General features: G+C 42.5%; 1 protein-coding gene across 1 annotated transcript; it reads left to right on the top strand.

The window, feature by feature from the left end:
* Nucleotides 1-944: 944 nt before the first annotated feature.
* On the top strand, nucleotides 945-12,073 carry leo1 (LEO1 homolog, Paf1/RNA polymerase II complex component). Its single transcript, XM_037096471.1, has 14 exons — nucleotides 945-1,098; nucleotides 2,466-2,620; nucleotides 2,748-3,037; nucleotides 3,655-3,866; nucleotides 4,160-4,264; nucleotides 4,398-4,498; nucleotides 4,790-4,938; nucleotides 6,406-6,490; nucleotides 6,632-6,726; nucleotides 6,825-6,959; nucleotides 8,177-8,312; nucleotides 11,050-11,242; nucleotides 11,353-11,450; nucleotides 11,727-12,073. The coding sequence occupies exons 1-14, from the start codon at nucleotides 1,041-1,043 to the stop codon at nucleotides 11,856-11,858; spliced, it is 1,944 nt and encodes a 647-aa protein (XP_036952366.1). The 5' UTR covers nucleotides 945-1,040; the 3' UTR covers nucleotides 11,859-12,073.
* The last annotated feature ends 2,853 nt before the right edge of the window (nucleotides 12,074-14,926 follow it).

Here is a 14,926-nt window from a genome sequence, read left to right as displayed (position 1 = left end):
TAGTCTAATGATACCATAGTCTAAAAATACACAATTGTAATTGAAAGTCCAGAAATATAAATGTTACTTTTGTAAAAATACAGAAGTACTTATTGCATCAAAACTAAAATGCCCATAATGCAGAATTTTTACATGGAGCTTTCATTATAGAATATTATATTGTTCTATTTTTTATTTTATTTCTATCACTAAGAAAAATGTTTTATCTCGTCTGTCGAGTCAGTTTTATATGCCTTGGATGCTACTGGGCAGTTTAGTTATAAGGTAATACATAAGTAACTTTAAATGTAGGAAAAAGTGTTATATTTAACTAGTGAATACAGCAGAAGTGTCATAAAATGGAAATACTCTAGTCAAGTACAAGTATGGCAAAATTCTACTTAAGTGCAGTTCTTGGGTAAATGTACTTGGTTGCTTTTTATCACCGCTTGTTAAGTTTATCCTCCTTGCAAGCGTGTTTTCTAGATTATCTCTTTTAAATAATCTTCTATGGCACCAGATGTTTCTACAGAGTAAAAAAAATACATTTGATTTAAATATGTTATTAATTGATGTTTAGGTTGTTTTATTTCTGTGAGATAAACATGTAGGATCACTAGTTATTAATTCACACTTCTGCTACTGATACAAACTAAAACACATCACACAAACACATCATAGATTAGAAGCAATGGAAAACAAAATAAAATAGAAACCCAAGTTTTTATTCTAGACACGATATTAACACGTTGTTTCTCACATGGCACATATGTTTTATTTTTCTTCTCCTAATACACCTGAGGAGCTACAATTGGCTACTTACTTATTTTGCATTAAACTATCTAAACGAGATATAATGTATCAAACATAAATTAACTCATGAACAGTACTTTGTGTTGAGACAAGCAGAGCTCCAGACACCAGGCTCCCTGAGCTCACCGTGGTGTACACCGCCACCCTGCGGCTGACAGCGCTCACTGCAGCGGCGTGTCCGCCTCGACCTGAACCCGGAAACAAAACGTCTCCTTCCGGTCGTCACATTTTACTACAGAAAGGTAGAAATGGCGGACATGGATGAATTGTTCGGGAGTGATGGGGACAGCGACAATGAACAGCGAGGTAACGTTGTCGTTCTACCGCTGAAAGTCTGATTTGTGTAGGATGTAAGTTACGTTAGCTAGCCCATTAGTTAGCCTGCCCTGATGCGAAGGGCTAAACATTAGCTTAGCCCGACCGATGATCGGGCAGATGAACGCTGCACGTCATATTAGACTGATTTTTTTGTCTAAAAAGCATGAACAGGATGACCTCCAGCTTTGTTAGAAACTAGTCTAAGTGTGCTCTATTCTTCATTTAGTTCAAACTTGGTATTTGTGTTAACTAGCTAGAGTTACAAAGCTAATGTTAGCTAAAACTGCATGCCCATGGAAGCGACGAAACTCTTTGTTTATGAGCTGGAAGTCGGTCTGATCAATGACTGCAATAACTCGAGTGTTTCCAAGCACATGCTCTCATCAGACAGAACGTTAAAACAACGCTCAAAGTGATTAAGTTCTTTTATGAGATTTCATTCAGTTGTATGCCAACCCCTTCGTCATTGTCACAACATGAAGTTACTTTCATTTCACACAGATAAGCAGCAAAAAAGCATCTAATCTGTTTAAGAGGGTACACTGAAATTCTGTATCCCAACAGCACATATACCAACGTGATTAAGACATATATTCTCTGCAATATCAATCAAATTTACCAGTTTCAGCTTTATAATGTTAATTCAGTAGTTTCTTATCATGCATGTCACAATATCTAAGTTATTCACAGTGTGCACTGGGGTGGAACACATGGGCAAAATCATTTGTCACTGTATATTTAAGATTTAATAATGCTTATTAGATACATGTGTAAAATGTAAAGCAATGCAATCCTACAGCTTCTACAGGATGAAAATGTCCAGTATTGACTGACACCATCAGAGAGGTATTCATGAATGTGTGTCAGTGAGGATGGATTTTGCAGTGATGTTATTATGTCATTATGGTGCAGTCTAATAATGTGTAATGCCAGAACAGATCTAAAGCTCCTGTACTCACACTCACTGGACATCCAGATCAAAGTTGAGTGTGATATATTCTCTTGTGGTTTTACACTGGAGGGGATTTTTTTTTTTTAACTTCATCACGAGATCAGATCCTTTAAATTGATGAAAGAATTTAGTTTTAGGTTCTGATGGTTGACAGAAGTACAACAACAATGATTACACTCCTTGATTATTAACAACCTGTGCTTGTTTTGGCCCTTATAAAACATATTGTTTGATTTCTAGCTCTAAGTTGGTGTGATTGGTAATAAAGAACAACATGAGAGCAATTATGATAAAGTGTAACGTCCTCATAAGATTCACTGGGCAATGACAGCATCCATCTGCTGTGAACCGATGAACTTAACTTTGGGTCATAAGACAAACCGCCCACTTTGTTGTGTTTCAGACTCAGGCTCCGGCTCCGGATCAGACTCTGAGCAGGAGAGACCTCGATCCGCCAGCAACGCCTCAGGCAGCGGTAGCGGCAGCGGCAGTGAGAGGGAACGGGATGATGATGATGAAGACGAAGGCCAGGAAGGGGGAAAGCCCAGTATAAACAAGGTGTGTGCAAGTGTGCGGATGGAAGCTGGGACAACAGTCACGCATACTTGATGTTCTTAAAAATATTCACTTCGTCGTGTCATTTTTATAATGCTGAACAAACTCCCCTTTGCTTCCTTGTAATAAGGAGCTGTTTGGTGACGACAGTGAAGATGAGCAGCACAGTCAACACAGCGGCAGCGATAACCAGTCTGAACGCTCAGGGAACCAATCAGATGCCAGCTTGCACTCAGACCAGGGCGACAATGATCACTCTGATGCGGAGCAGCACAGTGGCTCAGAGCGCGGCCATCGAGACGAGGATGAAGACGAGGAGGACGGGGGCCACCGGTCAGACGCAGGAAGCCCGGCAGGCAGCGGGATGTCCGGAGGAGGGAGCCCTCACTCTGAGAGAGGCAGCGTCCGCTCAGACAGAAGGTACTGCGACACAGGAGAGATGTATTCAACTGTGTTTTTAAGGCGTGTGCTTTCTGCGCATGGAAATGCATAGTGACGTACATTTCTATATTTATAATGGTGGCTTCTGAGGCGAACTGTCTACTGTGGAGAGTTTGTTTTTAATACGAATTTCTTGCATAACTTAACATAATAAGGTACGTAATGATAGGCAAGTTTGAAAAACTGACTGAAACAGACGGGGAAGACCCTGTTAATGACATCATGTAAACAGCTGACAGCTGAGTCGGAATTATAAAATATTGTCCGTGTAAACAGAGCTGGTGTTTGTTCTGGTCTTTTCAAGGGATTTGCAATAAAGCAATAGAATGTAAAATAGCAAACAAATTATTGTTGCAATTAAACATTTAGATGGAAGAATAGTTGAAAATGGCAAATTCACAAGTTCTCGGAGCCTAAATGTACATCTTCAGTTTGCTTGTGTTGATGATCTATAAAGAAATCAAACGAAAATAGATGGTATACTACTGATATTCTCATCATTTTATTTACTCATTGTTTCAACAAATTAACCTGTTTCTTCATCTAGGAAGACAGAAAAATTAAACCACTTTATTGTTCCTTGTTTTGAACCTCAGTGCTGTGCACAGTGATCCTGGGACTCCTCAGTCGGGGCCCGGGACCCCTCACTCTGATGCTGAAGTTTCTGGCCGAGAGAACCAGTCAGATGATGAGAAGTGGGAAGGAGGGGTGAAGAGTGACCAGTCAGAGGATGAGGAGGAGAAACGCCATTACTCTGATGAAGAGAGGGAGAACTCTGATGACGAGGGGCCGAGAAACCGAAAGTCAGGTACTCCCAGTGGGAAATATTACTCACAAACTGCATCATGAACCAGCTGTGTTTGTGTTAATATTCACACATCCGATTTTGTGGAAGAGGATTTCAGGCCGTATGTGAAAATTTTACCCTGAGCTCTGAGGTTAATCTCAGAACTTTGAGATTAAATGAGATTAATTTTTCTCTTAGACGTTTCGCACGTGATAGTGAGCCTTTTTGGCTCACTGTAAAATGCGTTCATATCTGTTATACTGTTTATACCACGCAGAAGATTAAACTGTTTTTGTTGTGCGTCTTTTTTTCAGAGTCTGCTAAGGGCAGTGACAGTGAAGATGATTTCCTCCGACAGAAAAGCAAATCAAAAGCCGCCTCTGATTCAGATTCAGACAGCGACATCGGAAGAAAGAAACGTAAGAAACAGATGCTTTCACTGCAAGCTGAACCCTGTTGGTTCATGGTAGCATCTTTATTCACATCTAAGTTTAATTTGATTAGGTGCAGCTGAGTTTTGTGTACTTTAAACTTGTCTGTACTGTTCCACAGCGAAGGCGTCAGCAGCAGCAGCAGACGACCTGTTTGGTGAGGCTGACGACATCTCTTCAGACAGCGATGCGGAGAAGCCGCCGACCCCGGGACAGCCCCTGGTATCTGTCTGAACTCTCACTCTCTGTCTCTGTCCTCCTCTCATCATCCAGCCTCTTTAATTGCGCTGAGTCCTTTTTGCAAGAGTTCCCAAATCTCTTTTTCTCAGAGCCTCTCACTAAGCCTTTCTGAGCTGATCCCTATTATCATGGGTCATTGAATCATACAGCGTATTTAAACCAAAAACTGATCTTCCTCTCTTTGTGTGTGTGTGTGTGTGTGTGTGTGTGTGTGTGTGTGTGTGTGTGTGTGTGTGTGTGTGTGTGTGTGTGTGTGTGTGTGTGCACGTACAGGATACAGAGGATGGGATGGAGGGGGAGCAGGCTGAAGAGGAGCCCGCACCCGAAACTCGCATCGAAGTAGAGATTCCAAAAGTCAGCACAGACCTGGGATCTGACCTTTATTTTGTCAAGCTGCCAAACTTCCTGTCTGTGGAGCCCAGGTCAGAACCTTGGCACTGAAGAATGATAATCAGATATTGCACTTTAAGTATGATATCTGATCTTATTTGGAAAAGATAAAAAAAAAAATGCAAGAAAAAGATTAGGGAAGGTACTTTTTCAAATGCTGCAGTGATTTATGTTGAGATAATTATTCTCTGCTGCTAGTAAGGAGGAGAACTGTAAGAGCTTATACTTAAACATACAACACATAACTTCTAACTGGTTATGAAACAGTCTTAAATGAATGCTAATACCTCTTTATGACCTACATAAGTAAGTAAGTCCATCAGCAAGAAGATTTCTATTTCTACTGCATATAGCTTTAACAAGAATTCAGTCTGTCTCGGATTGTGACTTATCAGGGTTGGATAAGTCGTGAAATTAACTGTTTTTCGGGGTGGAGTGCTGAGTATGACTTGAGGAGTCTCACAACTGGAGGAAAGAAGCTGCTCTGTAGTATGTGCTTTACTTTTACCCCTTTCACAAAAAGAATTTGGATGTAGACATGCTGTGACGTGCACTGAAGTAAAGAACGCTGGCTTGTTAATACTTTTAATTCCGTCTCTGTCAGGCACCACTTGTAGAAGTAAAAGATGTGAAAAGGTAACCACCGTGATATTTAGGGATCAGCATTTAAAGCAAAAATGCAATTTGATTTTTACCGAGAACTATTTGACCATTATTTAAAGATTGATTGTGTTATTTCCAGGCGCCGGCAAAAAGAAAAAACAGTGCAAAAATACTATTCAAAGACAAAACCATAGATGAACTTTCACATTTTCTTATAATCTCATGAATATTTCAATATCTGAAAACCATGACCCGTCCCTTGTAACATTGTCAGTGGCTACCGTGTCGTTTGCCAGCGGCCTGATCGGTACTGTACATGTGCAACACTTAAGAGGGATGAAGAAGAAGTGAGATGTCCCACTCCAGAATCATCAGCTCCAGATAATCATTGTCTAATTCAGAAGCTCATTAAGACTTTGTCAAAATGAATTTAACGTCCTCTGGATGCAGTCTGATGAAGTATATAACATGCTGCTTTCTACTGTTTCCTGTTTTCCAGCACATTTATGACAAAGGTCGTGACACGTAAGGAAAACATGAAACAGAAAGACAAACTTATATTCTGGCAATAGGAAAGTAGTAAATCAAGCACATTTTAGTGTAAATAAGGTGTTGGAAGTAATAATTAATCTTATATAGCCACAAGTAGATACAATGCCTCATCATCCTGGAATCAACTTGGGTTAAAAAAAGAAAAATACATGAAAATGTGTTGACGGTGGCGCTCACACCACTTCTGTCCACAGGTGGCGCCAGAATCATCTACAGTGAAAGTTCACTAAAACAGCTTTAAATTTATTTGCAGTCTGAAATGTTTTTGGGTCTGAATAACAAAAAATCCTCTGTGTAACTCAAGTAGAATATTTAGTTGTATTTGCTCTGTACTCTCTTTATAGACCATTTGACCCGCAGTACTATGAAGATGAATTTGAGGATGAAGAAATGTTGGATGAAGAGGGGCGGACCAGGCTCAAACTGAAGGTATGCAGTGCAGCTTGTCTTGATATGAGAAGGTGTATGGAGTTGTCTGTGTAAAACATCTTGCATGTGATGTGATGCTTGTCAGTATGCTTGGAAGTGATTTTGTTTGTGTGATCTGAGCTTATTCTTCCTCTCCCACAGGTGGAAAATACAATTCGGTGGAGAGCCAAGAAAGACGAGGAGGGAAATGAAACACGAGAGAGCAACGCCCGCATTGTCAAATGGTCCGATGGGAGGTGTGTGCCATATCAAGCTGAATGTTGGGTTCATTACACGCTGAGCAGGACGTGCTCTGTACTTTCCGTGCTTTTAAACACCTTTTTTCCTGCTGCAGCATGTCCCTCCACTTGGGGAATGAAGTGTTCGATGTTTACAAAGCGCCTCTCCAGGGAGACCACAACCACCTGTTCATCCGACAGGGCACTGGACTGCAAGGACAGGCTGTGTTCAAAACCAAACTCACATTCAGGTAACATGCCATTGTTGTACTGGTGACAGGCTGCTATTAACACTCGAGTCTCACACAGGCTTGAGGCAAAAACTTGTGAGTTTCCAGGGAGACTCGTCCTCTGTCTGGCTCCCTGACAACCGTCCCTACGCTAAATAAGCCCCAGGCTGCCTCTGATTCCAAACAACAACAACAATAGCAGCTTTCATTCAAACTTCATTCAGAAATGTACTCTATGCTGTAAGTCCCTGGATCACCTTATGCAAGCTGCCCAGGTTTCTCCCAGTAAGAAATCTGTAAGCCTCTTAGGGCCCCCGAGTCCACCTGGATGTTCTGTCTTCTCACACCACATGGGTCTAGTAGGACACCGGCCAAAGCTGCTTTAATGCACAACAGCCCCCCACACTCCCAGACAGGACCTGTTCAGGCTGAGCGTTATCATCAGAGCAGAGTTTTGATAAGGATTAGGGCCGACGCTGCCCCGGGTTCAAATGGTTAGTGCTCAATTGTGGTTTTTTTTTCTTTTAAAGTGGAGCATTAGGTAACTTCACAGAATCATTCAAGCCAGACAGACAGAGAGTTCCGACTTTTCTGACAGTGCCAGATGGAGAAGAGATTTAAAAATGAGAGACATTGGTGCAACATACGCGTTCATGCACTGCAAGATTTTTATGCTTCTGTGAGAATAAAATAACAACTCAGAGGGAAGGGTGAAGGGTTTGCCTATTATATGCATATATAGAGCTTTTTAGGAAGCCAGTAAGGTTAGCTGACAGGCTGACCTCACAAGTAGTGCATGTGGAGAATGTTTGATGGAATCATTTAATACAAATAACTGGGGAAATATGTAGTCACCCAAAATCTAGTTTTGCATTTCAGACTTTCTGACACAGTGCTGGAGAAAGGTCTGTCTGCACCCATTCTCATTCTGCAATGGGGGTAAAATGCTGTAGCTTGTTTGTATTTCTTTAAAACCATCGCTATCATCTTGGGCGGCACTAATCCTAGGATGCACTGTCTGTGACCAGGTTAGGCTTACAGTAACTCGCCATCGACAGTGTGTAGGTCACTAGCTCTGAGGTTGTTGTTGTTGTTTTGTTGGAAAAAATGATTTTGGAACATTAGCACGCAGCCTGTCTAATCCTAACAGCCAGCCATTGGCGAGCTTATACCCACAGTCAACATGCAGTGAGTCAGGCTACCTTAAATGTGACATTGGTGGTCTTCTGTGTTTCCAGGCCCCACTCCACAGACAGCGCCACCCACAGGAAGATGACCCTGTCTCTGGCTGACCGTTGCTCCAAGACGCAGAAGATCAGAATCCTTCCCATGGCGGGACGAGATCCTGAGTCACATCGCAACGAAATGATCAAGGTAACACTGTCGCTCTCTGTCCATCTCTTGTGTTTTTCTGTCCTCAGTCTGGCCTGAGAATAATTTTGTTACCACAGCGATCATTAAAGGGTCACACTAGGTCAGTTGTTGACAAGCATCATGCCCAGTTACATAAAGACAGAACCTGACATGCTTACATAATGAGGTCACAAAGGGCCAGTGGAATGGAAATATGTCAGCAAGTGTGACGGTGGGTGGGTGTGTATCACCCCAAACAAGAAGTGCCATTGGCACAGTTTACAGTTTCACTGTGCTCAGCGAACACCTGAGCAGGTGTGACTGTACCTGAGCTGCGGTAGTGCAACTTAGAAACACAAATCTTTTCTACACCCACATGCTTTAAAATACATGCTTATAATTTTGGCTGGGAATCGAGGATACCAGTTCCATTATCGATTCTGCCGGTTTTGTTTATTTGTAGTCGAGCTGGATGCAGCCTGAGAGCTAGCTGTAGCAACAACACAGCATTAGCTTTCATTTACATTTTCATAGTCCAAGAAAAATATCTGCAAGCCTGCCAGTGTGGTGTTAGTGTTATTATAAGAGAGAATATCTCCCGTTGGTTTGGAGTGTCAAATGTCACACATGGCATTCCTGGAATTTAAACCCATGTTGTATAGAAAGATGTTTCATTGTGTCAGTGTTTCCAGTCACTTGACATTGTCATGTTACAGACAGTAATACTTGCAATGTTGTCCTTCCTTGTGAAATGAAGCCAGGCTGTACACTATTTCTTCCTTTTAGCTATAAAGCCTTGTTGCAAGTTTTCAGGGGTGCAGATGCATACGTTTGATAACAGTATGTATCAGTCCCATTGAGTAGTACTGGCCATCTTTTTTTTATTTTGGCTGTTTTTCAGTCCTTCTGCATTGATTCACCTGTGTGCAGACTGGCTCTTAATTAATGAGTGAGAGCAGTTTGGAGCGTTCCCCTCCCAGTTGGTCAGGGTTGACGCCCATTTTGTGAAGGCTTAGGAGAGGTGGGGAATGGAACCCAGGTCAGAGTCTGTCACTCACATTTTGCAGACACCAATCCCCATAAACTGTCAGACAGAACTCTGGTAGGTTTATAACCCACTGAGATTCTTTGTAGTTGAGGGAAATTTTGTGTGCGCTTTCAAAACCCCAGCTGAGCGACCGGCAATAGTCACTCTTCAACTAGGCTACCTGCATCAGGCCCAGACCGTCTCTGTACAGAGGAGGTGGCTTAAGACATTACTTATCACCCACCTATAATACAGTACTGCATAACAGCCATTCACACCTGGGCTCACCTAGCCTTAGCAACCCACCTGAAGGTCGGTTGGATCAGCGACCCACAAGTGACCCTAATGACTCTGAACCTCAGAGCTCACGCGTGCCCTTAAAAGGAAGTCCAATCATCACAGTCAGAGGCACATGAATCGGATGGATTGGACAATTTGGAACTTTAAATCATTGCTATAAGTATCATTGTAGTCCAACATCAGGATGACCTGTAGCCTAACCACGTGTAGGAGCTGATCGTGTGAAAAACAACAACAACCTTAACAAATACGACTACACGTGAGCTTCCTCACCATTTGCACTTCTCCTTGCCAGTTGCATTTGTTCTGGTATTAAAGAACAACAGAAGGTTAAGCAATTTGTTCTTTCTTGTTTGTTTTTCATTGGACTCAGTTATGATTTAGAAGCGCCAACAAAGCAGCTTTTTCTTCAAAAGTACGGCTTATTCAGCGGGGGGATGACTTGAAATGGTTTTGGCGAACTAGCACAAGCGAATTGGCAGCCAAAGTTGAGAGACGGAGGACGCCAGCTGTTGATACTGAAAAGAAAACGTGTACTCTTTGACAGAGGATTATAATGTTTATGGCCTCTGTTTACTCTGATGATATATGATTACCACATCTGTCAGACCAGCGCGACACTGCTTGGTTTGGCGCTCCCATTGTGGTTTGGTAAACAGATAAACATGGCAGCTGTTCCTTTCTGTCAAACTTACAGTGTATTTTCACAAGTAAATACATCTCGTGCTCTTTCGTCATGAGTTTGACCCAGCTCTCCCTTTTCTTTCCCTTCTTCCCTTGAGCTGTCCACACAAGACGCATAGAGTACTTTATTAATGCAAGTGGATAATTGCTTTGTTACAGCCATCATGTTCCATCAATCACAAAACAATAAGCAGGATAAGAGCACTCGAGGAGGCAGATAAGAAACAAAGAGCTTTTAGTGCATTTTTTGGGCTACAATTTTGGTAAAAATATGTTTTTTACTTACGATAAAACAACTGTGAAATCCAAACCTGTTCACTGATATGCAGATATGTAACATCATGATTAATGTTGCTCCAGGACCATTGCTGCTACTGATGTGTTTATAATGTCATAGATTTGCAGTTTGGGGGAAAAGACTACAAAAAATATTTTCACGGGAGAAGTTATCCTCTCCATGTTTGATGTTGTGAAGGATTCTTCTCCTAAACCGAACAAACAAATAAACCAAACCGCAGCAGCACTGAAAAACAGAAAATATCATGTATTTGTATTTTGAACATATTTGTGAACATCGGCAGACCACCTTACAGCTCATATTAACAGACATTAACCAAATCCACCATTCCCCCCTCTCCATATAGTGCAAATATTACAATGACCATTTCGTTGCCACAACAAACTGTCAAACTTTTAAACCACAAGCTCAGAATAATTCCTTCCCACGTGTGGTGTCTCTGCTGGCAGAAAGAGGAGGAGCGGCTGCGAGCTTCTATCCGCAGAGAGTCGCAGCAGAGGAGGATGAGGGAGAAACAGCACCAGAGAGGCCTGAGCAGCAGCTACCTGGAGCCCGACCGCTACGATGACGAGGAGGAAGGCGAGGAAGCTATCAGCCTGGCAGCCATCAAGAGCAAATACAAGGGAGGAGGAGGCCTGAGAGGTGCGCATGAGAGGAAATGTACCAGACACTTTTTATTCTCAGTCACACGTTATAAGAAGTCAGAAGTTTAATGAACATCTTCCTTTTCTCTCTCTCTCTATTCAACACAGAGGAGCGAGCAAGGATCTACTCATCAGACAGTGATGAAGGCTCCGACGACGATAAGGCCCAGAGGCTAATGAAGGCCAAGAAGCTAGACAGTGATGAGGTAGGTGTAGTATGCTGCTGCACAGACAGGGGGCAGCGTGATGCAGGACTCTTTGGAGGTTCAAGAAGCTACCACTACCCCATGTGAACTGAACAGGACAAGTCCTTTTACAGAACATACTTTTTGAGGACAGAAATAAATGTAATGTGGTGAGGCCAGAAATGAAAATGCAGCTGTGACATGACAAACTGAATGTACTGGGAGGCTGAACATGAAGTCTGCTGCAGTCAGCACTCGACCTCATGTATCAGTGTCATCTCTTTTTTTTATGTGCAGGAGGGCGAAGGATCAGGCAAGAGAAAGGCAGAGGACGAGGAGGAAACGTCCACCAAGAAGGCCAAGAAGTATGTCATCAGTGACGAAGAGGAGGAGGAGGAAGAGGAGGAGGAAGAGGAGGACGACGAATAATTCACTTTTTTTAATATCATTCCACTGTATTATCAGTGCTCGGCCCACATGGCATATAAACAGCCATATTTTGTTTTGTAGATTTTCTTATGACCTGTGTGTGTGTGCGTGTGTGTGCGTGCGCGTCGGTGTGGATGACTGTTTGTGTGTTTGCTTGTTTATGTTGTGTACAGCAGAGGTGAGAAATAAAGAGATGGTTGTCTTATGTAACCAAAGCTTCCCCTTTATCTTTTTTTTTTTTTTTTTTAAACCCACAATGATTCATGTGAATGAATCACTCTGTTGTTGTGAGATTATGAAACGTAGTGCTTAGTCTGGTATCACAAACGAGGTTAATGGGATAACTGCTGTAGGTTGATTTCAGATTAAACTGGCGATGCCTGCCACTCACTCTGTCGCTCACTCTCACAACAAAACGCAGCATGATTTATGATTTATTCGCGTGCCAGTTGAGTTTTAAAGTTCATGCAGTTCACGCGTTTAAAAAAGTGCCCTCGAGGAAAGAAGTGGAGAGGGTAGTCTGGGGACTGGCATTGACAGAACCAACTAAACCCACCTGACATGTCAAGAGATTAGGGGATTTGGGAATTGAGATGAAGGAGCTGTGGGAGGAGGTCCCTCCCAGCGGAGAGAGGAAGGAGTCGAGCATAGTTAGGAATAAAACATCCGCACCTGGAAGACAATGCTGTGTGGCAAACACATGTTTGAGATATTTACCCTATTATGTCACATTGATTTAATTCAAAGATTAAAGTTAAGGGTAGAATCAGAGGGATTTTGCGAGCTTTTCCTAAATGCACCGCAAAGATAGTTGATTGTTGAGTCTCATTCCCAGGACGTCAAAAAGACACATTTTGGTTTGTAAAGCACCAAAAAACTGAGGAAAAAGGAAAATCCAGGCAGGGTCTCTGCAGATATGATACACTAATACGCCTTGTTTCCCTGTTCCAGTATCCCTCTCTGTCTGATTCCATCTTTTTACGTCTTTTGCCTTGTTTCTTCTTGTTTCTCTATTTCTTCTTTCACTGATGGGTTAAAATGGGTCTTGTAATTTGAGAAGGCGGCTTGCAGTGACGCAAGATGAAGATAATCCATTATTCCCCTCAGATGCATTTAAACCAACGGGTTGACTGACATGACTTCTTTAGGGACAATATTGATGCTGATTATTAGAAATCAGGAAGGGGCGAAAATTCATTTGCTGCAAAAATTAAACTCTACATTTAGAACAAACAGTGATGGAATAAACAAAGTACACTTTACTGAAATACTGTTCTTTGTACTTTTAGTTGAGTACTTCCATATTCTGCGACTTCATACTTTCTCTCCACTACACCAATATGATAACTTAGGTGTTACTTTGGAGATTCAAATCATTTCGTGTATATAGGCAATTCATTGTGACATGTTACCAATCAGATGATGCATCAGAAATTAGCACAGTTTTAAATTAGTTAAAGTTTTTTGGCAATCTGACAGAAAAATCAGAGATATCGATAATTGGAAAAATGCTGAAAATCGACCGGATAACTGATCAAGTCCAATAATCAGTCCCTCCTTAATTGAAACTAAAGTACTGAGCCTGTTTTTGATTGAAATGAAAGGAGTAGAAAGTACCGATGTGTGTCGGGAGGAAGAGTCTAAAGTTGTCAGAAACACAAATGCCCAGGTCAGGTACACTCAGTACACAACGTACAAATGCTTTGTTACTTGCCACCTCTGCCAAGGTCAAATACTAAAACAAAAAACACAAACTGCATGATATGATTATGAAACATTTAATAATAGAAGGTGAAGCACACTGAGAAGCATTTCAGTCTCGTTTGTTGCGTCAGTGCTCCAGTTGTTACAAACTGAGGTTAGGTGAGTTATTGTGACTTGATCCCTTTTGTGAGAAGGGAATGTAGAGAACAACTGTCCCGGTTACTGATTCAAGTTCATCAGGCTGAATGACGCACGGTGTCACACACTCCCTCTCTCAAACACACACACACACACACACACACACACACACACACAGAAGCATTGAACCGGGTTCCCAGAGATAGATAACAACCCTCAAATCCGACCTCTCCCGCTGCCCTGTCCAGGCAGAACTGGCTGCAGCCACCCAGAATACAAAACTGGTAAAACACTAAGTGATTAAGTAAGAGTTACATAAATTGGCTGCATTCTCTCTCCAGGCAACGGACCCTCTGTGCCACACACACACACACACACACACATTCTCACACACACAGCTTTGACGTGGACACTGACTACTCAGTGCAGGGCGACTCATCAAAGACCTCCTGAGTGCTGTTCACAGGGGTCTGAGAGAGGTCCAGTCAGGACAGCAGTGTTTGGAATCAGACAGCCGTTCCCTGAAAATTCATGATGAAGCTGCTCGGTTGAAATGAGGCGATTGTGCAGCTGAACAACTCAATGCTGAGGGCGAATTGCACCCATAACGCTGTCTGTTATTGACTCAGAACAGGCCTGTGTGTGTGTTTGCAGATGTGTGTACATGTATGAGCAGAAACAGCCCTCCTCTGTAAGCTATATATAGTCTGCCCTCTACTATGAATGTTTAACGCTGCTCATGCAACCAGTTTGTGTCTTTGTTGCCTTGAAAGCGAAGGTGTCGTCAGTAGTGGTGTGCTGCGTTATCTCAGACTGCAGTGGGTTATGTAAACCCGATTCCACACAGTACGGAGTGGGAGAGGGAGGGGAGGGGGAGGCACTGCTACACACAGTCAGCGCTGACTGATGGGGGATGAGACAGAGGGGAGGGCTGCAGCATTTCCCCCTGTTTTTGTTCGTTCTCCCCTTTCATCTCCTCTTTCTCTCTGGATCACTTGATTCTCCCAGACATCCTGTCTTCCCAGCGTCACCGTCCAGCCTGGAGCTGGACTCTGTAATGTCATTTCTTCTGTAGAGAAAGAAAGTGCAGACAGTGACAGTGACAGAGCAGAGCGGAGTGGAGAGGGTGTGTTTTGTAATCCTACAGCCTCGCAGACACACACTGACAAACTCTTGAGTCATTTGGGGGTAACTTGGCCGCCTATTCTGCCCGAAGGGAGACAGCG

This window comes from Acanthopagrus latus, chromosome 4 (genome assembly GCF_904848185.1).
Source record: "Acanthopagrus latus isolate v.2019 chromosome 4, fAcaLat1.1, whole genome shotgun sequence".
Lineage (NCBI taxonomy): Eukaryota > Metazoa > Chordata > Actinopteri > Spariformes > Sparidae > Acanthopagrus > Acanthopagrus latus.
The sequence above is the reverse complement of the archived record's forward strand: the minus strand, read 5'-3'. Positions and strand labels throughout refer to the sequence as shown.